The sequence below is a fragment of the Trichosurus vulpecula genome, chromosome 3, assembly GCF_011100635.1.
Source record: "Trichosurus vulpecula isolate mTriVul1 chromosome 3, mTriVul1.pri, whole genome shotgun sequence".
Taxonomy (NCBI): domain Eukaryota; kingdom Metazoa; phylum Chordata; class Mammalia; order Diprotodontia; family Phalangeridae; genus Trichosurus; species Trichosurus vulpecula.
In genome coordinates, this window is record NC_050575.1 from 161,343,038 (window position 1) to 161,365,230 (window position 22,193).

Below are 22,193 nucleotides of genomic sequence, written 5' to 3' on the forward strand. Positions count from 1 at the left end.
TTCACCCTTGCACATGCCTCCTGCAGGGGAGTCATCAGATGGTCAATCTGGCTGCCATAGGGCCCCTGACCATCCCCTTAGCCCCTGACAAGGAACCTGGAGGATACGTTCAATTCAGCCCTTGCCAGCCTTTCAGTGAACCTGCTAACCTCACCTCCACTGACTGTGTACAGGTGGCTGCGTGTGTGACCCTGAGGTAAGGAGACCCTCACCCTGCCTGCCTTCCCATCCCGGGTAGAAATTATGAAATCACATGCATTGTGGTAGAGAGGAAAGGGGATTGGCATGTGAATTAAAGAGGCCTGGGTTTGAGTCTCTCTTCTGCTGAGGTTCTTCCCATGTGAACTTCACCGGACCTTGTGGCCTTAGCTTTCTTGTGTCATAAAATATAGGAAGATATGTGTGTGGGGTAAGGGAAGAGGTGGGGGTGGGTGGGTGTTGTACTACGAGTCAAGAAGACCCAAGTTCAAATTCTGCCTCAGACTGTCCGGGCTCCCTTCTCCCCAGTGAGATGTGAGTACCCCTAGAGAAATGACCTAATCTTTACCTTGTAGAACAAGAGTTCCCAAGCTGGGCTGCGAGAAGCTTATCAAGGGGGTACAGGGAACAGGTTGATTTGATTTTCAATGCAGTCATACTTTTCCTCTGAGAGTCCTTGGAGAAGTGTGTCTCATTATTTTCTTTATGAAAAAGACCCCTTCCCTTTATTTATTCTGTTTACATGCATGACAAACTTAAGACTTTATTCCTTTCATATTGACAAGGGGGCATGGAAACGTTCCCAGAAAGCCAGGGGCTTGCCAGCCACTTTCACCATGACTCCGCTGTTAAGACTGAACCTAATGCTTCTCTCTGCCTTTCTTCCCCCAGCTGAGTCTCATTTGCTAAGGCACTGTCTTTGACTTCCTCCTCTAGGCAGGCAGGCTCGGGGGCTCTGCACCACACTGCCTATGGCAGGCACCAAAGGAGTGAATTTCAGTACAACAGCAGCACTGGTGTCCTGACTGTCACGTACCCTGGTGAGAACGGGGTGGATCGGTGGGCAGTCCTGTGCTAGGACCCAAGGGACCCGTAAATCACTTAGCCATTTCAGCCTTAGCTTTTCTCCCTCCCTTTCTGCAAAATGGGAATGATGTTGGCATTCTCTACCTCATGGGATTTTTGTGAAGAGTTTTTAACTACAAAGTGCTGTATAAATGTGAGCTACTATGACCGTAGAGTTGGCTCTGCCATCTCGTGTGGCGCGGCAGATCTTTCTAAGCAACTAGATGTTTGAAGGGAACAGAGTGCACCAGGCCTCGAGTCTGGAAGACTTGAGTTCAAATTGGGCCTCACTTACTAGCTGTGTGACTCTGCACAAGTCACTTTACCCTCTGGTAACTGAAGTCCCCATCTGTAAAATGGGGATGATGATAACAGCCTCTACCTCTCAGGGTTGTTGTGAAGATCAAACAAGACAATATTTAAAAACGTGTTTAGCACGGTGCCTGGCACACAGTAGGGCTTATTCCCACCTCTCTGAGCCACCATTTCCTCAATTGTTAAGTGAGGGGGGTAAGACTAGATAAGCCTTTGATCCTAATTTTATCTGGTTCCATGAAGTGGTTAGGAAGTCAAAGAGAGAAAAAGGATTTGGGAAATACTTCTAAGAATGAACAAAAAAGTATATATCAAATGCTTACCGTATGGACCCAAAGATCTTTTTTAAGGATCTCATTTGGGAGTGAGAACTGGGGTGGGAAATGCCTATTTGAGGGGCTGGTGGAAGCTCAGGGTTGTATTTTTGAGCTTAAGGGTAGTTAGTGGAGATTGTCTGGACTTGAGAATCTTTTGTGCTAAATAAGGAGTAGTTAATGAGACTGAGAAATCAGGAGCCAGCTAGACGGCAAAGTGGATAGAGCACTGGACCTGGAGTCAGGAAGACTAGATCAAGTCCAGCCTCAGACACTAGCTATGTAACCCTAGGCAAGTCACTTAATGTCTGCCTCAGTTTCCCCATCTGAAAATGGGGACCTACCTCATAGGGTAGTTGCAAGGATAAGAGATACTTATAAATGGCTTTGCAAACAAAATGTTATATAAATGCTAGCCATTATCATTAGGAAAAGGGTTAGAATCTGCCATGTGGATGATTACTGGGAGAAGCCTATGGGCAAGAGGTTGAGAGGTTGGAGGATGAGGGTACTTGGAATCAGAAGGCTGGAATCTTGAGAGCTCCCCATGCCCCAACTTGACGCCTTTATTTTTTCCAGCCTGGCCTAGCAGCTCCCTGAACACCCTGGTCCACTTTAACTGCAGCCCAGTGGATACTGTGGTCCACGTGTCCCTGCTGCCCGCCCACCTGGAGGTCTTCATCCAGACTCCCTGTGCCTGCCCAGACCATTGCCGACCCTGGAACCCAGAACCCAGCTCCCTCATCGCCATCTCATTCTTTGTGACCCTTGGCATCTACCTCCTCTGGGGTAAATGCTCAGGACTCTTTAGGCTGGGGAGCTTCTTAGGGGAGAGAGGGTAGCTGGGAAGGCTGAGGAACTAGCTAACCACACTTTCCTATGTGACAACAGGTGTCTATGGGCTGCCTGCTGTCCACACCAACAGAGAAAGCTGGCTCAGTCCCTGTCTCTCCTGCTTTGGGAAGTCAGAGGAAGACAAAGAAAACATCCCCCTTACAGGCCTCTGTTCTAGAACTTAGAACTCAGCTGGGACCCTCCTTGCCTGGGTCTCCACTGAGATGAAAAGAGCCAGGTGTGTAGGCTGTGGTTGAGGGAAGAAGATGGGGAACTAGATGCACCTGACCTTAAACCAGATTTCTTTTTATGCCCTCCCTCCTAGGGATACTGAGTTTGAAGACGGAGGGGCTTCAAGGGTTGCCAGTGGGGGTGTGAAGAATGTGAATTAGGGCCAGCTGATCTTACCATGGCACAATTCTAACCACTACATATTGAGGAGCAGGATTTGAGTAATGTCTGGAAGGATTTCTAGCCCTGACAAGAGACCAACAGCTCTTAAATCTGGAAGGACAATTTGTAATCTCCTTACTAAACTTCCCCTTGGTGGTCTTAGCTTTGCCTCTGAATTCTGAAGCTACAAGATATGCCTCCCTCAGTGCTGGCTGCTGTCCAGTCCCATCCAAACCAGCGCCAGGATCCTTGGCTCCCAGCCACCCCACGTACCACAGCACTGTCATAAGACATCAGGCCAAAAGGCAGGAAAACCTGGCTCTGAGACCTTGGACGAATCGTCTTCCTTCTCTGACCCTTAAGTCCCTTCTGGGTCACAGTGAGAAGTTAGGAAGACAGGAGGACCTAGAAAGGAGATATTCTCATCCTCCCTTGGATGTAAGGACCATCCTTAAAGACTGCCCAGCATCTGGCTGCCTAGCAACAAGAGAGAAGGAAGTTATGTGGAAGCAAGAAAGTGGAACCAGGAAGGGGACTAAAAAGGAGGGGAATGAGAAAGCAAAGTAATCCTAGTAGGAGGGCAGATGGGGCACAAACCAAGAAGGGAGTAGAGAGATGTGGTGTTCAGTCATTCAGTCACGTCTGACTCTTCATGACCCCATTTGGGGTCTTCTTGGCCGATATTGGAGCGGTTTGTAATTTCCTCCTCCAGCTTATTTTATAGATGAGGAACTAAGGCAAACAGGGTTAAGTGACTTGCCCAAGGTCACATAGCTAATAAATGTCTGATTTGAATTCAGGTTTCCCTGACTCGGAGCCCAGGGCTCTATCCGCTGAGTCACGCAGCTGCCCCTATGACAACAAAAGTAGAACAGTAGAGGAGGAAGGGTGATTAATCTTAAATTACTGATATTTATCGATATTGGACGGTTCTTAAACATCTCTGAGATAAGCTCTTGTTTAAGGCAAGGGGAAAAGAAGGACCTGATGTTCTTTGGAGGTTCCTTTTGGTCCTTGACCAGGTCTTAGGTGACTGTCTTGAAAACCGATAGCACATGAGAAGAAAGAAAAAGCTAATCCCGAGCCCTGGGAGCCTTAACTTATTGCTCAGTACCCACATTCCCGACCCCCAAGATAGGAAAAACAAGATTGTACAGAAGCCAGAATACCTGAAGACCTGGGACCAACAAAGAGAAGGAAGAAGGGACAGAGCCACGTGGAAGGCTCATCACAGAACAGGCCCTCACTAGATAGCACATCCAAACTGCACCTGGACGTGAATCCACTTCTACAACGTGCCTGGACAACAGGACTAGCTCTGTCCCAAGTCTAGAAATGATGCCTGGATGGTGGGAGGCAAGGCTGAATAGGGTCTGGAGGAGTCCAGTCTTGTCTGCCATTCCGGAATGGCTGAATCCTAGATCAGCCAATTCACTCTAGCCTCTCCCATGGTTCCCTCTTCCTACTAGAAGGAAACCCAGACCAGCCAAAGCCCAACATTTCCTAATGTCTTTAACACCCCTTCTAGAAATTCAGCATGTCCAATAAAACACAAAAGAACCAAAAAAAAACCCCATAAGTTTTATTTGGCCCCAAATCATAATGCCAATTTGACAAAAGATTGAATTTCCCCTTACATTGTAGTTTTCTATGATAGGAACAAGATACAGAAATACAAATATCGTCAGTTGAATCAAAGATGGAAATGATATTCCATAAGGGGAGGGGAAAAAAAAGAGGAAAAAGAATTTAGCTTCTTGTCTCCCTCCCTCCTCCCACCCCATTTAAAAAAGATGGAACAGACTACTCCATCCCAGGAAGCTGAGAATCACCCAAACCCAACTAGACACCTTCCCCATGGTAATTACTCATGGGATGGGACTCACGGTTGAAAGGGAGTGGGGGTGAGGTGAGGACCTAGAACTTTATTAACTCTTTTTTAGATCTCTGAGTAAAAAAAGATAAAACTCTCTCACAGATTTCCAAACTGTTTTGCATAGACCTATCCCCTTTCCAAAAATATCTCTAATATAATCTCTCTATATATAGAATTTGAATCTAAAGCTTTGACAGCACTAGTTAGAACCACCAAGGTCCAGGTATCAGAAAGGACACTACCCTTAAGAGGAGAGACTGGGGGAGGGGGCCAGGTTGGAGTGTTTGGGAGGAATGGGATTATTTCACTAAAAATTTGAAAAGACCAGTGCAGTTTTCATCTAATTTCCTGTCCCCTAACTACCTAATTCCCTCAGATTCTCCTCTGGTCTGAAACTTTCTATTTTTGTTTTCTATAGCTGCCTGAGTTCTTACTTTTCCCAGAAAGCTGGAGGTCCAGTCCTAGATGCCTATGACCCTAAGGGACCTTTCCTATCCCTGACCCCATTCATTCTTCAGCTCTTAGGCAAATAGCAATAACCCAGGTTAGACTAGGGAACGGAAAGAAAAAAAAGAGCCCGGTCCTGAAGCTGCCAATTGAGAGAGGTAGAGGTGGGCAAGGCTGATGTGGACAACAGGTTTAAGGGAGCTCTCCCAAAGGGATTGGCAAACCCCCATATCACAGGACCCCCTGGGCTTTCCCAGCAAGTGTGGAGGCCAGCTGCACACTCAAAAAACCCAGAACAGTAAAATACCACAAATCCCTCCTCCCCCTTAATCAAGTTTTTTTTTTTTTGTTAGGATCTTAGACCAAACTGTTGAAAGAAGAAAGGAATGTGAGGGGAGGTAGGGCACCCCTACCCTCTTAGGGACCCCCACAGCATTGGCTCCCAGTTAAAGTGCTAATCATTCACAAGAGTGGGGAGAGACAGCGCTCCCTCAGGGCCGAGTCTGGTGCCTTTCTGAACCTAGGACAGTTCTACTCAACAAATTTTCAGTCCTGACTTAGCAGGCAAGGTCTGATAAGTGTGTTCTAAAAGGTTAGTTAAAAAAAAAAAGACAAAAAAGAAAAATGAAAAGCATCAACCTGGACCCAACTCCCCCTCCCCCCACCCCATGCTCACCCCAGCAGAGTTCCAGAAACAGGCATGTAGGACAAAAAAGGGCAACTGAGTCCTCCTGGGACCAGGGGAAGGTAGGGCGGAGACTAGAGCACAGCTCCATTCCTGCTGCTCCCCACATTCCCCACCTAAGAGAGAGGGCCAGCTCTCTACATGCCCGGTCTTGACCTGACAACTCCTCTGGGGGACTGATCAGAGTGGTAGAGTCAAGGAAGAGAAGAAAAGAAACCAGGGAACTGATTTCTCTCTTTCCGGGAATAATATAGCAAAAAGGGGAAAAAAACCATTATCAACTGAAAAAAAAAATACCAACCCTCCCATCCCTCCCCAAAACCAAACACCAGCCTGCTGGGTTTATTAAAAATTACAGCTTGGCAACTGAAATTCAAAAAAAAGTTAAACCAGTGGTTTGAACGAGAAGGTCACAGGCTCTGTATCTCCTGGCCTGGGCCTTTGCATTGGGGAGAGAAAGTGCTAAGAACAGAAGCTCTGGCAGTGGCAGGAGGTGACGGATGCCCAGACACCAGAGGCATGGGCTAATGGAGGGGCTCTGTCCTGCTGGGAGCACAGCTCCAAGCTGTAACTGAGCAAGCACCTCTCATCTCACCCATTCCTGTCAAGGCTGGGGGAAGGCATCCCCATTCTGCTCCACTGAGTAAGTGGGGTTACCTCCAGTTACCACAAAGGCTCTATGGCCCAGCCGGCCAGCCTTGCTGAAAGGATACAAGCTCTTTTCTCCTGTTCCAATACCTCCAGCCTCCAGGGGCTTGTGGACACTTCTCCCTCCCTTCCTTCCGGTCCAACTTAATTTTTTTTTTCTTAATTTCTCTGTTGCATCAACTGCCTAAGACCCAGCCCCAAGCAGAGAGTACACCAGGACTTACAAGTAGAGAGGGAAAGAGCCCCTGAACTTCACCCAGCTGGGGACGTGAACCCGTCACGGGCCTACCCAGGAGGGCTGAAACCAAGTCAAAGTAGGTGGCTCCCTGCCCTAGTAAGGAAGCTCAGGGGTGGCAGTTACCACCTGGGCAGTCTGCTCTCCTGCATTAGGTGGTATTCCCCACTCTGGACAGATGAGGGGATTGGGGGGGCTGGAGGGGAGGGCTGACAGCCAGTGATACTTAGGCGACCTGGCCAGCAGGAAGAAGCATAGGTTTCCAAAGGGGGAGGCTCAAGGCAACAGAGGAGGAGGGGGCTGGCAGAAAGATGTGTGCGCATTGTTGGGGTGGGGAGAGGGATGGCCAACCGCCAACCCCCTGAGGCTCTGCTAGGGAAACATGTGCAAAGTGCAGAGAGCCACTGTGAGAAACAGAGGCAGGCAAATTCAAAAGGGAAGAGGGAGAAGAGAGGGATAGCTTATAAGTTGAAAGTATGTGGTATATATATATAGGCCAGGACAAGGTAGGGATAGGGAAGGCAGGTCTACCAAAGGCCACCTGGCAAGTCTGTCTGAAGGGCCCCGACCTCCTAGAGGCAGGAAGTCGGGGCTCAAAAGCTCTAAAAAGAGGAGCAAGGGTATGATCAGAAGGCTGGGAGCTGCAGGGGGAAGCCACAGTCTTTAGCTCAGAACCAAAGGACAGCAGAAAAGTCTTGCAGCAAGTTCTGGGAGGTGTCTCCAGTCTCTTCTCCCTTGCAGGGTTGTTAGTGGGAGGAATCAGAGATGCCTACGAGGTGCAGCTGGAACCAGGGTGGCCAGTCCACACACCTTCCAGGGTGGGGAGGAAGATGGGACAGGAAGATCCTTTCCTCTGCACACTGACTCCAGGAAGTCAGAAGCACCAGCACTGCAGGATGGGACAAGGACGTAGGCTGGACCAAACACAAGTCCTTTTCTCCTGTTTTTAGGGAAGCGTGTCCACCCACATCCGTACTCCAAGAGGCCACAAACCTGCCCAGCAGCGGGCCTACAGTCTCTCGGTGGGAGCTAGCTCCCTAACCAGACTCTACCTCTTCCCTCTGCCTTCTGAATGGGCCAATAGTTTCCTATGATGAGGAAGGATCTGTTTATGGGGTGCTCTGGAGTGTACAAGCAGGGTTCCCCAGAAGGCTAGGCTGCCTTGGGGCTCTTCTTCTGTCTGAATGTCTGTTCTTTAGTGGTTTGGAGAATATTCACAGTGGTACAATCAGACCGCAGCCAGGGTCCTGGGAAATACTCTCGAGAACACCATGTGATGAGATGGGTCAGCTGCGGGGAAAGGAATAAAGAGCGGTGGATGGAGGAGAGACGGATGATGAGGGGAGGCCCCAATGCCAGCTTGGGGCAGCCCAGCCTCAGGACTGGTCTGGAGTGCAAAAATCAGATGAGAGTTGACAGAAGTAGACATGGATGGAGAAGTGGTCCCTGGAAAAAGAAGGGACCCTCCCTTCTGGAATGACTCCGGTCAGAAGATCATGGTGGTCAATGGCTTTCAATCACTACGGGCTCAAAAACTCCAGAGGAGACTCTGTGGGAGGAAGTGGAGAAAAACGGTTTAGAAGCTCATCAGATCCAAAAGTTATGCCGGTGATAAACTATACTAGTGGGGACCTCAACCCCTCCTTCTCTGAACTCGATAAATCTAACCTCAAAATAAATAAGGTTATGCCAGTGATACTGAATAAAAGCTGATAGGGAGGGGAGCAGAGTGTGATTTTGATGGGTAGTTAAAAAGAAGGAGTGATGATTGAGGCAACGCCCATCTTTTTATCCCCAGTACTCAGCCAAGAGGGCCTTACACTGTTTAGGGGCTTCATCAATGTTAGCCAAATTGAATTCTAAGCTGGCTGTGCCACCAATTTACTGTATGATCTTAGACAAGTCCTTTCTTTTGTCTGTGCCTCAGTTTCCCCATCTGTAAAAATTGGAGGGTTGGGCTAAATGATCTCTAAAGTTCCTTCCAGCCCTAACGACTAAGGAGCAGACACAGCACAGTGGAAAGACCCATGGATCTGAAGCCGGAAGGACCTGCTTCATATTCCAGCTCTGACACTGATTCAGGTTAAGTCTGGCAGGTTTGCACTGACATCCATAAAATGGAGCCATAATACTTGTACCACTTGACCTAAGGGTTTTTATGAGGTAAGCCTTAAAGCACTACAGAAATGTGTATTCGGCTGAAGCTCAACTCTCCATTCCTGCTTAAGAACCTAAGGCTGCAGTTTCACCTCTGACCAACAGAGGACAACCAAGTCCTTCCCAAGCACATCACATTTCCCCGCAGCCTCACCAGGCATAAGTCCAGAGGCCTGCCTGGCACCAGCCACAGGGACCCAAGATGTAGAGCTGCCTGGGACCCTGAGAGGCCATCCAGTCTGACTCCCTCATTTTACAAGCAGAGAAACTGAGGCCCAGAGGGGGAAATGACTCATCCAAGATCAGACTGACAGCGATAGTCAAGATTGAAAAAACCAGGCCCTTCCTGACCCTAAATCTAGTTTTTGTTTTATTTTGTTTCACTCCAACACACTCCATTTATTATATGGCAAATCATTCTGTTCATTTGGAGAAATAAACGCCAAACAACCTGCTACTGGGTTCACTTCACCTCTACTTCCACATCCCTCAACACGATCCATTCTGCCAGAATTTTTCTTACAGCACCAGGAAAGGAGATTTTAGGGTCTATTCTGGTGACTCCCCTCACACCCTGCCTCCTAAGAGTCCTTCCTGAAGTGTAATCTGGATCCCTTCCACTTCTACGCCTGCTCCTTCTCTCAATCTGACCTTTGGGGAAATGGCGCCCAGCAGAGCCCCACCAGCACCCTCCCGACACCTTTGGGCTACTGGTCTATGTGCCTCTGGAAGGCCTTTTGCTGTAGCCAGCCCAAACCAGAGCACCATGAAAGCTCACTATGGTGTTTTGCTCAGTAGGTTCCCAGCTTTGCAATAAAATTAACCAAATTCACCGGCAATTTCCTTCACTCCACTCCATCTACCTCACTCTCCTCTCCAGTGAAGGGAAACTACTACTGGCCTACCTGATTAGTGCCTGGCACAAAGCCTAGGTGAGCAAAAAGCCACGTACCTGGTCGCCAGCTGAATACCACTCAAGGTGGTAGTCCCGTCCCTGCTCACAAACAACCTCAGGTTACTGTCTGTGGAGAGAAAGGGCAGGCCAGGGTTAGGGAATCCATAGGCAGGGTGGCCTCTAGAGGGAGCCTGCCCGTCCTCCATCCATCCATCCATCCATCCATCCACCCATCCATCCAGCCCAGCCCATCCCAGCCAGCACGAGAAGGTGCTTGGGCAGTAGCCCTAGGGGTTCTGTGGGCAGCTGGGAGATGCTGCTACTCATGCCTCAAACCCCACCCAGTGTCAACACCAGCCCAAGCTCCTTCTCCTCAAGGGTAACTCACCCTCATTGTTGCTGACATCTGTAAAGTCTTGGCTCTGCATGATCTTCTCCACGATGTCACCTGCATCGATTCTCGTGTCATCGACCCACGTTGGGTGACTTTCCACCGAATCCTTCTTCCTCCTTGGGGGAGGGGAGAGATGATGGAATAAAACACCAAACCCTGGTAAAGCCAGCTGAGAAAGCTCAGAGCTGAAAACTGCTCACGCTCACCTCTTAAGGGAGGCATGAACGCTGGACTGGGGATTATGGAATTGTAGCAATTTAGAGCTGGGGCATCCTGTCCAATCTCCTCATTCTTTACAAGAGGCTGAGGTCTGGGGAGGGGAGAGGACTTGCCTGATGTGCTAGTGGCATATGTAGGCTTTGGATGGAGGTCCTCTGAACCCAAGTCCAACATTCCTTCCATTATATCCCACCTTGGCATCTGGAGACCTTGAATAAGTCATTTACCCCTTTCTGGCCCTGAGTTTCCTCATCTATTACATGATGGTATTGGACTAAATAATCTGTAGGATCTCTTCCAGCACTAAATACTATGATCCCAGGCATCTCAGCTCTGACTCTAGCTGTGTGACCCTAGGGAATTCCCCTCATCTCTCTCAGCCTCAGTTTCTTCATTTGTAAAAAGGGGACCATCACACTTCTACCTCAGAGTTGAGCTGTAATGTGCTATAGACATGTGGACTACCATTCTGGGATGGCCCTAGAACTGAGTTCACCATCCAGAACCAGGAATGTACTCCAGGAAGAGATTCCAGGGTACCTTCACCTCAGTAACTGATTAGTTCCTTCCCCATACCTTCCCCCTCCCCCACCCTACCTAAATGATCGATCTGACAAATGCAGAGGTCTGGGGGGCCGAGGAGGCTTTTCTGGTTTGTGCTCCCTCTCGCCCTCAGGGCATTCCACCGTCATGCTAAGGCCGCCAGACGCACTGCTGCTGGTGGATGTGTTTCTTCGGTGAGTCAAGTCTGACAGGCTGGAGGATCGGGAGTGTTCAGTGCTGTAACCTGGGAGAAGGGCAGAAATGGGTGTGGAGGGAGAGACAGAGAAGCAGCAGTGACCACCCCTCCCTATGGCCATGCTAGGCAGGGGACTCCTTAGCTGGGAGCAGGCAGAACAGGAAACCATCAGGTCTCCCCTTAACTTAAGGAAGTGGGTAGAAGGGCTTGGTCCCAGCTTTGAATCTGATTCTCAAGTCCCTAAGAAACCGGAAAAGAAAAGCAGCATGGAACAGTGGGCAAAGAGCTGGCCTCAGAGTCAGAAACACCAGGGTTCCAGTTTCACCTCTGACACATACTGGCTGTGTGGGCCTTAACCTCTGAAACCAGTCCCTACAGCAGTAACCTTGTAAGGCTGTGTGAGGCCCCAGGATGCGAAGGCATGTGAAAAAGCACTCTTCTGGCCTGGGTTCAGAGTGGTTATTACTATTATTATTTACCAGAGATCTTGGACTGCTGACTGGCATAGCTGGAGTTACGGGAATGGCCGGAGTGGAACACTTCCTCTGGGCTTGACAAGTTCTGATCTGGCTCTTCAGGGACCCCTGGGAAGAAAGCAGTAAAGTTCATTACTGACTCTGTGTGTTTGCGTGTGGTGTGTTTGTACTGTGTGTGTGTGTGTGTGTGTGTGTGTGTGTGTGTGTGTGTGTGTGTTTCTCCCTCTGTCCTCCTATCTCTCTCTGTCCTTTTCTGTCCCTCTGTCTCTATCCCTCTCTCTGTCCCTATCCCTATCTCTTTCTCTCTCTCTCTCCCTATCTCTCTGTCTCTGTCCCCTTTCTGTCCCTTTCTATCTCTGTCTCTATCCCTATCTCTGTCTCTGTCCCTTTCTCTCTATCCTTCTCTATCTCTGCCTGCCACTTTCTATCCCTCTCTATCTGTCTGTCTCTGTCCCTTTCTGTCCATCTCTCTCTATCCCTCTCTATCTCTGTCTCTGTCCCTTTCTGTCTCCATCCCTATCTCTCTCTGTCCCTTTCTATCTGTCAGGAGAAGGGTCTCAGTTCCCCTGCTTGTGGCTAGCAAATTTTCAAGGGTCCACATTCCCTGCTACGAGTATAGTCAGAGGGACCCAGGGACCCCGGGCTTCTAAGCTCTCTGGGCAATAGAGAATGCTGACCAATGTGAACTCAGAGAGCTGAAAAGGCCTTTTCCTGACAGAACAAAAAAAGCCTATCTGAAATTTGAAGTATGCTAAAGTCAAGACTCTCCACGCCTCCCCACCTTCCCACCCCTGCTGCACAAACGGGGAGAGTGAAGGGCACCGAGTTTGTTTCTCTGGGGTTGGCTGAGTCAGAAGCAGAGCCAAGACCAGCACTCCCCAGGGTGTCTCGACCCCCAGACCTTGTTCTCTTTATCTACTCTACCTCCAGAGGTTAGAAAAAGCAGTCCCAGAGGGAGGTCTGGGGAGGCGGCAGCAAGATGGCATTAGAAGGAATTTTCTAAGGGACAAAGGTCAGGGGATTGTTTTAGGGGAGAAAGAACAGAACAGAGCAAAAACATGGCTAAACCAAGGAAGAAAATCAAGTCTGGAAAAGACAGAATAGATAAAAGTTTGAAAGAACAGCCTCTCTGTCCAGGGTATATTTTGTAATAAAAACAGTAAGAGGGGCCACTAGGTGGCACAGTGAATAGAGCACCAGCCCTGGAGTCAGGAGGACCTGAGCTCAAATCTAACTTCGGATACTTGACACTTATTAGCTATGTGACCTTGGGCAAGTCACTTAACCCCAATTGCCTTGCTTTCTCCCTCAAAAAAAAAATAAAAACAGTGAGCGCAGCTCGTAGTTACATAGCATTTTTACATATAATACTAACATTCATTTAGAACCTGGAGGATTGCAAAGCACTTCACATGCTTTCTCTTTGATCTTCACAACTACCCTTAAAGGAAGATGCAATTATTCTGCCATTTTACAGGTAAGGAAACTGAGGTTAAGATGCCAAGTGCCTGCCTAGAATCACACCCAGCTAGCACGCTTCTGAGGCAGCATTCAAACCTGCATCTTTGTGACTCCAGGTCACTGTTCTAACCACTACTCCCCACTGCCTCTCCCATTTAAGATGCTAGATGGGAGCTGCCAAAGCAGCCCAGGACTGTTTCCTCTCTCTCTCTCTTCCCTACCCCACCTCTTTATCCCCTTCCCAAGAGCCAGAAGCCTGTTTGCCTGAGGCGTCTCCCCAGCCCAGATGGTCCAATCAGGAACTGGGTCCAACCAGCTCAAGACCGGTTAGCCAGAGGGGGCACACCTAGTTTGAAATGGTTCCCTCTGGGAACTTCAGCTCCTCAAAACCTCAGAGTAATGTTGGAGCGGCCTGGATACTTGAACAGGCCGGTTCCTTATGAATTTGCTTTCAAGCTGAACTGGGCCTGACCAGCAGCAGGTGCAGGATAAGTAGTAGTTTCAGTTTCTAGAGCTTGAGGCACTGAGTGTATGGGGACCAGAGGGACCCCGTATCTCAACTCCCGCCATTTTTTAAAGGCAGCATTTGCAAAGCTTTGTCAAAGGACAAAGGGGGAGGTAAGCCCCCACTTCACATATTCTTAAACTGCTGAAATGGACTAGCTCTGGGAGCTTCATAGTAGGAGAACTATGATGCTTTGGAGCCCAGAGATTAATAGGGGCCAGCACGTACATGGTCAGGCCATGACAACTGTCTCATATTGCTTGCTGGCTCCTACATTTTTATGGTCTTTTTCTCTAGTCACTGTCACATTATCAACATTCTATCATATATCTTTGTCTTGCATATCTTGTGTCTTGATTTTCTAACAAGGAATGTGCTTTATTTATTCATTCCCTACATACTGTGACGTATAATATCATACCCTAAGTCTATTTGCAAAACCAAGTACTGTGTGGAGTGGAAGTGGGGAAGATCATTACCCTCCTGGGGGAGTCACGGATTTTTCAGTCAGGTTTGGAAGGCTGGGTAGGCTTTTTTGCAAAAGTGAGGGACTATGGGTGTGAGACACTAAAGACAATGTCAGACCTGGGAGATATATTGGTTTTGCTGAGTTGCTTTTCTTCCTTTTCTTGTTTTTTGTTTTGGTTTCTGTTATAACAGATGATGCATTTGGGGTAAGGGATGGGGAAGGTATATATTCAGAATGAAAATGATAGAAAAATGAAAGATAATAAAAAAAGTTTAAAGTAAAAATGAGAAATGGAACTCAACAGGTGAGAGAGGTAGGCATTACAGAAACAGGAAATAGTATGAACAAAGACACAGGGCAGTGAACAGAGCCTGTTCAGGGGCCAAAGAGTAAATCAGTTCGGCTAGAGTATATATAGTACAAAGACTGGTAAAGCAGGGTGCATCAGACTGTGGAAAGCCTTGAATGCCAGGCAAAGATGAGGTCTGAACTTTAAGCCAGTAAAAAGCCACTTGAAGGTACACAGAAATTTCAGGTGCTTAATAACACACTATTTTGGTACCCCAGAGCATTTACCTATCTTTGTATCTTACAATGCTCTGGACAGAGAAGCCACTTAATATTTGTGAAACTGAATTAACACAGTATTGGGTGTATACAGTAGGAACTGATTAAATTTTTCCCCTGATAACCCAACCCAATACAGAATAGAAGTCACATGCTTTCCTTTAGAGAACAGGGGTTCTCCTTCTCCTCTCCTAGGAAGCACATGAAAACATCTCATCTGACACTTAGGATAGCCAGCACCCAGAGTAGGTCAATCATTTGCCAGAAGTCACACAGCAAAGGCTCAGGAAGAGTAGAAGGCTGGACTTGCTACCTGATCCAAGGATGGTGGGTCTCGCCTTGGTTTGCCGGGGCCCCGTGAGGGTCGTGGAGCCACTGGCCGCACTGCTGCCGCTACACGTACCCTCGCCCTTACAGGTCAACTGTAGGGACGTGTCCTGGCTGGGGATGATGATAGACTTGGCTGTGGAAGGTGGCCTGTAAGGCAAAAAAGGTGATGAGCATCAATGCCCCGCTGCCACTTCTGCTGGCCATGGCTCCATAAATCTTAACTTGAAGGGAGGCACCAGGGAGCATTTAAACTAGAAAACGGCCGAAGCCTAAGTGGAAAGAAATACCCAATTCCCAGCTTCTCTGTAGAATCCTGGATTTTCATAAGCCATGGAGGCTAGTCAAAACTAAGAGAAGATACAACCTCCCAGGTCTACTTTCTAATGCTTCCAGATAGAACAAAAACAAACGAAGGCATGAAAAAGCATTTATTAAGCATTCACCATGGGCCAAGCACTGTGCTGAACACTGGAGATACAAGTGGAAAAATAAAAGAGTCCAGGCTCTTACCTTCTAATTTAAGACTCCAAGACTTTTCTCCTTTCCCCTTTTCCCAATTTGACCATCCTCAAAAATCAACAACTTGGCCACTGACAGACTCTTCTGTCCCTCCCTTCAACATTTTAACCCCCAGAGCATAAGACATAACACCAAGAAAGGCTTAAAAACTCACGTCTTAAAGCAGGGGTCTCCAGAGAGCAAGGACATCCCAATGGTGACCTGTTAGGGGAAAATGAGAAGACATTGGAATCACAGAGGGAAATCATACGATGGAAAGCATGCTAGACTGAATCTCAAGACCTAGAAGTGAATCCTTATTCAGACAGTTATTAGTTGAGTGACTAGGAATAAATTTATTTCACTGAGGCAGTGAGGCGGTACAGCGGGTATTCAAATACCACCTCAGTTGATTACTAGCTGTGTGAGCGTGGGAAAGTCACTTCATCTCTCTCAGCCTCAGTTTACTCATATGTAAAACTGGGATAATAATAGCAGCTATCCCATGGAGGGGTTGATTGGAAGGATCCAATGTGGTCACATGCACTGTGCTCTGCAAACCCTAAAGGCACTAGTTTCCCCATCTGTAAAAAGGAGCTAACACTTCAAATATTAATTCACATACATCTGAAATGCTGTGGTGCTTATACAATGCTTTCCTCCTAAATGTCTAGGCCTCACAGGTTTATTAACTAGGATTATTACTAATTAATAATTATCTGACCCTCCTCTTGTTAACCAGGAGTTAACTACTAAATTACAATCTGAACTTCCTCTAAGGCAAAGACCTAGAAGTTTCAAGCCTAAATCATACTCCAGACCAGGAGTTCTTAAGCTGACGTCTGTGAACTTGGTGAAATATTTGGAAAATATTTTGATAGCTACTTCATTATGACTGGTTTTCTTTGTAATCATAACTACTTTAGAGTCTGTGCATTTAAAAACACTGATCTGAGAAGGGGTCATCAGTAGGCCTCACTATGCTCTCAAAGGGTTCCATTACACAAAAAGGCCATGAACCCCCTGCTCTAGACCATGATTAGAACTTCAGAGCTGCCATCCCCCATCTCAAAACTGAGACATTACACTAGACAGTCCTGTTTGCCAGGTTGTTTAGTTTCCCTAGCCCTGAAACGTGTAAGCTCTGAATCTGTCTATATTTCTAAGTACACAGAATACTGGAAGTTCGGCTCTCTATTTTTGGATTTCTTTTACTATCTACTCTTGCCTTCCTCTTAATACTAATTTCCTCAGTTCAGAAACAAAGACCAAACCTCCCTCCCCACCTCAGGTTTTCTGGACCCAAATACTGACAGCAGAGCCTGAACTGTATATACATCCCAACACAGAGGATCCTGAGAAACCTTCATCTTTGCCTGGTAGCTGTCTGATGTTGGCAACCAGGGTTGCCAGCTAGCTCCCTACTCCTACACATCCCCCAGACTCTCCCAGGAGACAAACACGCTCGTATTTTATCTGTTCAAGGAGGATGTTGTTGGGACCAGATTGTTTTCTTAGGCAGATGGATGGGTGTGGATAGCAAGGAGGAACTGGGCTCCTCTGGAGGAGGAAGCAGCCCTTCATGTCCCTCTCTCCTGGGGGAGGCAAAGACAACAGAGTTCAGAGGAAGCTGCCTCCTCTAAAAACCTCTGCCAGCACGTGGCTGGGCCAGGGAGAGATGAGCGTGTGAATACAGACTAGGTGATTCTGCCAGCCTTCAAAACTACCACTCACGAGGATGGGGTGTATCACAATTTATGCCAGATAAATGGAAAAGTCGGATTTCTCATTCATTTTACTCCTGGGGTACCACTCAAGGAAGTAAAAAGGTTAGGGAAGAGTCCTTTGGAAGTCTAACTTAACCACTACAGGTCTCAACATCCTCGTATTTGTGAAATAACGGAGATGAATTTGTTCATCTGCAAAGTTCCCTTCTAGCTCCAAATGTATGCTCTCTAAGATGTCTTTCAGCTCCAACATTACGTGGTTCTAGCTTGATTTTGTTATCAACACACCAGCTGCTGGAGGTAAGGAGGGCCGGGGAGGGGAGGGAAGAAGGGTAAGAACCTGGTCTTCCTGCCACTGGAGATACCTTTAAGATGGAGTTGTCCTGACGGGTGTTCTTGGTATCATACCCTTCTAATAAGCAACATCGGACAGTGGAACCGGAGCCAGCAAATTCAGCCAGATTCAGGTCGGCAAATCCTAGCTGGAAGGGAGGAAGGAAGAGGGGGCCCCCGGAAGGGGGAGACAGGTGGGAGGAGGGAAATGGTTAGTCAAAGAAGGAAGATGCAGGTGTCCTGGAGAAAGATAAGAAAGAGGCAGACACTAACACTGCCTTCAATAGCTCAGCTACTGTGAGTGGGAAGCAGCATACTCCAGAGGATATCTGGCCACCTCTGCTGGCCGGGATGCTAGGTTAATCTGAAGGCTGGGAGGAGGAAGGAGAAATGCAAATTCTGAGCCAGCCACGAGGGTGTTAAACTGCCCTGGGGCTATTGCATAACCAAGGACAGGGAAGGCACTAGGTCAATGATGTGAAAAAAACAGAATCACACATCCACACCACATAATAAGGCTCTCTTTGTCCTCAGTCTTCCCAGCATGCACCCTGGCACTCACGCCAAGAGATGAAAGGCTATTGTTGTCCATGAAACTGACATTCGGGTCTGAAGGAAGCCACCAGTAGTAACACAAGCAGCATGGGATATCAGCTCTAAGCCTGTAGGTCCCTGTAGGAGATTTTTGGTGGATTGTTGCCTGGGCTGGAGACATCTAGGAATGCAACACTTCCCGCACACATACACCCTACCCCCAAGAAATGAGGATCAGCTAGAAAAAAATATCCACTGGAGCATAAAAGAGGCAAACTGGCAGAAACAGGCAGGGAAGGAAGGAAGTTTAAATGTTTCCAACAGATTATTCTTACAACTGACAATAAAGAGTTCATTAGCGAAGGACAAGTGGCTATGGTAAGGGGACAGTTCAAGATCCGGGTGCTAATACCCAGAGTCCTACGCTGGTCTTCAAGGCCATTCTTGGAACTTTGGAGAGGAGTCTACCATGTCTGTCTGAAGAAACAAAAAGAGTGAGCAGGGGGACAGAATCCCTTCTCCCAGGAGCAGCCACTAAGTGAAGGGATCTCAAAATAAACCAGACTAAGTTAGAGATTAAAGAAAAAGAGAGTTAAAAGGGAAAGTGGATGTGATGGTGATGGTGATGGTGGAGAAAAGGGCAGAAGCACAGGAAAAACCCAAGCTGAAAAAAAACCCTTGAGTCAAGACAGTGTAACTTCCCTTCACCAAGAAGCCCAATGATAGGCATTTTGAATTAGTGCCCGTCTGTGATGAGGCAGGGTGGTACGGTTCAAGATGAATCTATACTCTCTTAGGGAGCAAACAGGAGAACGGCTTTTATATGTGAATGCCCAGTTTCCCATTTTAGTCAGGAGATGTGAGTGAATTCTGAGGAGTTTAATAAGGCTTAGTCAAGTAGTGCCTAGGACTGAATTGAACACTGAGTCTTTTTTAGAGCCCACACACATTCTGAGTTAGGTAGAGGGAGAGTGGGTGGGGTCTCTAAACTGAAAAGCTCTCCTGATGCTAGTTACATTTAAGTAAGTTAGCTCAGTACCATTACCTTAAAGACAAAATAAAAATCATTCCCCTATCATGCTTAAAGAACAATATTTGAAGCATTTTTCATCATTTCCTGAGAATAATTAAATGGACCACACGAGGAAGGGGCTTATCAGAGTGTCAAAAGTAGCACTCACCTTGACTACATACCTCAACCTAAGGTACCACAGTCCCCATATTCCCCCTGCCACCCTTGTCCTGATCAAGCATTGTTCTCTCTAGGGGTCCAGGTACCAATATTTTGCTGAAAGAGCCACTTCCCAAAGGAGAAGTCTGGCTGTAGGGACTGGAGGGTGCCTTGAACTCTCATGTTAACTAGGGCTTTCTTTCCCAGCTAGGAACTACTGTTCTCACCCGATTCAGAGAAATGTCAGGAGGTTTTAAAAGTGTCCATTTTTTAAATCATCTTCACCTGGCCGGGTTCCAGAGACCACCACTCCCAGTGACATCAGAGATCGGGCAGAGAGTCGGTCCCAGCCCCGACTATTCTTCCTGACCTCCAGCTGAGAATCAACAGAACGGGCTGCCTGCCCAGCTGAAGGATGTGCCCTTGGCAGCATCGTCCCAACTCCTGACTATGGATGAGAGGGTCAAGCCAGAGGCATTTCCCTCTCTTCCTCTGGCCCAGCCAATTCCCCCAGCACATAATACAGATGAGCAATGCCATTTCTCTGACTCAAACTGGGACGGGAATGATGGAGATAACAGATATGGTCCCACCTGGCACTGCCAGATAGTGGTATCTAGGTTTAGTCTTTAGTCTCTCTGTTAACAAGGAGTGAGAGAAAATGATAACCCCCACTAGTCAGAAGATTCTCCATCTTTACTGAGGATAGATGGTAGGCTCTGAGTACAAGGAGAATTTAAGTTCTTACGCATAAAGAACTCTAACAGAATGGGCTATTAAATACAAGAGGGCAGCCAGGTGGCACACTGGATAGAGTGCCAGGCCTAAAGACAGGAAGACCCATCTTCCTGGGTTAAAATCTGGCCTCAGACACTTACTAGCTGGGGGACTCTGGGCAAGTCACTTAACCCTGTTTGCCTCAGTTTCCTCATCTGTAAAAATGAGCTGGAGAAGGAAATGGCAAACCACTCCGGTATCTTTGCCAAGAAAATCCCAAATGCACAAGGAGTCAGACATGACTGAAAACTACTCAACGACAACAACAAATTAAAAAGTAGAAGTAGAGAACCTTCTAACCTTATTCCAGGAGAGTGTAGGGAGGGAGGAGAGGGGCTTTGAAAAAGCACAGTTGATCTGGGATATTTGGGGCAGCCCTGACTAAAGACAAGAAAGCTGGATATCTTTTTCTTTCACTCCGGTATTTCTTTCTCCAGGAAACCCTGCCCTAGGGAATTGTTTTATAAGACTCTTACCTTGGAGTAGGCCTTCCCACCTTTCAGCTCCTACAGAAAGAGAAGACATGTCAATAGGATTGCTAAGGAAACTGAAAGAACTTGTCACTCACTCATCTATCTCCCAGGCCCCCACCTAGGGACTTCCCACCCCTACAGGACTGCCCTCAGAAACATCTCCCAGAGATCAAAAAAGGAAGGCCTGAGCTAGGCTTCCTGAGGCAATCCGGGAAAACCAGGATCCAAAATCACAAGGAATCAAGGGCGTAACTTCATCCAGAACCTAAGAACTTTGACTTCACTGTGCCTCATTTAAACGTAACCCATCAACTGACCTCTCATAGGTACTGTTGTTCCTGCCTCCCATAAAAACAAGCTCACCTTTCGGACAGACACTCTGCAGATGCAGGGATCCAGGAGGCCGGTGGCTGGATTAGCACTCATTTTACACACAAAGGTAAACCTTTTCCTCCATCGGACACAATTCTCTTGCACTTCCTCCCTAAGGGTGAAGAACACGAGTAAAGTTAGACTGGCCTAGGGGATGGGGTACGTGGGGGGAGGGGGCCCCTTGTTTCCTGCGGATGAATTTATCAACAAGGTAATAACACTAATAGCTAATATATATATATATATAGGACTTTAAGTTTTACACAGTGCTTTATGTGTGTGTGTGTATGTGTGTACATATACACACACATACATGGATATATACATATATACACACATATATGGATATATATAGGTATATATATAGGCACACACACATATATAGATATATACATATATACACACATATATACACACATATGATATATAGGTATATATATAGGCACACACATATACATAAGTATATACACATATACACACATATATGGATATACACATATATACACACATATATGGATATATATAGGTATATATAGGTGCATGCGCACATATATAGATATATACATATATACACATATATGATTATATATATAGGTATATATATACAGGCACACACACATATACATAAGTATATACACATATACACCCATATATGGATATATATGGGTGTATATATACAGGCACACACACATATATAGGGGTTTGTGTGTGTGTGTATGTGTGTATATATATATATATACACATATATATATATACACACACATAGGTATAAACAAACACACACACACACACACACACACACACACACACACACACACACACACGATCTCACTTTGCTTCTCAACCACCCAGGCAGACAGGTGCTTTTATTATCCCCATCTTACAGCTGAGAGAGATAAAGTGACTGCCCAGGGCCACTCCACTGCTAAGTGTCTGAGGAGGCACCAGGCCTCAGGTCTTCCTGGCTCTCAGACCCGCTGGGCTGGTCTGAAAGCTGGGCTAGCCCCCATCATCTCATTTGTCCGTCAGAACTCTCCAGCAGGGTGGGGTGGTGGCTTAGGAAGCCAAAGGCAAAGAAGATCAGCTCCATTTTCACTGTCAGGCAGTTTATTTCCTGATTGCTGGAAACCCGGAGAGGACGGACGTGGGAGTAGGGCGGAGGGTGTGTGGGGAGATGGCAGGGGAGGCTGATGGAACAATGTCTCGGCAGCGTGAAGTGGGATCTGGGGGTGGGCTGTGTGCAGGGAGAATGGTATGTGGGTGGATTGTAAATGGGGGTGAGTGGTAATGTGTGAACTCTGAAGG

General features: G+C 47.3%; 1 protein-coding gene across 1 annotated transcript in view; it reads right to left on the reverse strand.

Annotated features, from left to right (window-relative positions):
* Positions 1-4,462: 4,462 nt before the first annotated feature.
* FAM102A (family with sequence similarity 102 member A) overlaps positions 4,463-22,193 on the reverse strand; it is a 44,519-nt gene continuing 26,788 nt past the window's right edge. The window contains exons 2-11 of the mRNA XM_036750455.1: positions 20,880-21,000; positions 20,520-20,549; positions 17,594-17,710; positions 15,677-15,723; positions 14,987-15,150; positions 11,675-11,779; positions 11,054-11,243; positions 10,232-10,353; positions 9,901-9,970; positions 4,463-8,340 (exon numbers count right to left, since the gene is read on the reverse strand). Of these exons, the coding sequence (XP_036606350.1) occupies positions 8,295-8,340; positions 9,901-9,970; positions 10,232-10,353; positions 11,054-11,243; positions 11,675-11,779; positions 14,987-15,150; positions 15,677-15,723; positions 17,594-17,710; positions 20,520-20,549; positions 20,880-21,000 (1,012 nt within the window). The 3' untranslated portion in view covers positions 4,463-8,294. The remainder of the gene's footprint in view (positions 8,341-9,900; positions 9,971-10,231; positions 10,354-11,053; positions 11,244-11,674; positions 11,780-14,986; positions 15,151-15,676; positions 15,724-17,593; positions 17,711-20,519; positions 20,550-20,879; positions 21,001-22,193) is intronic.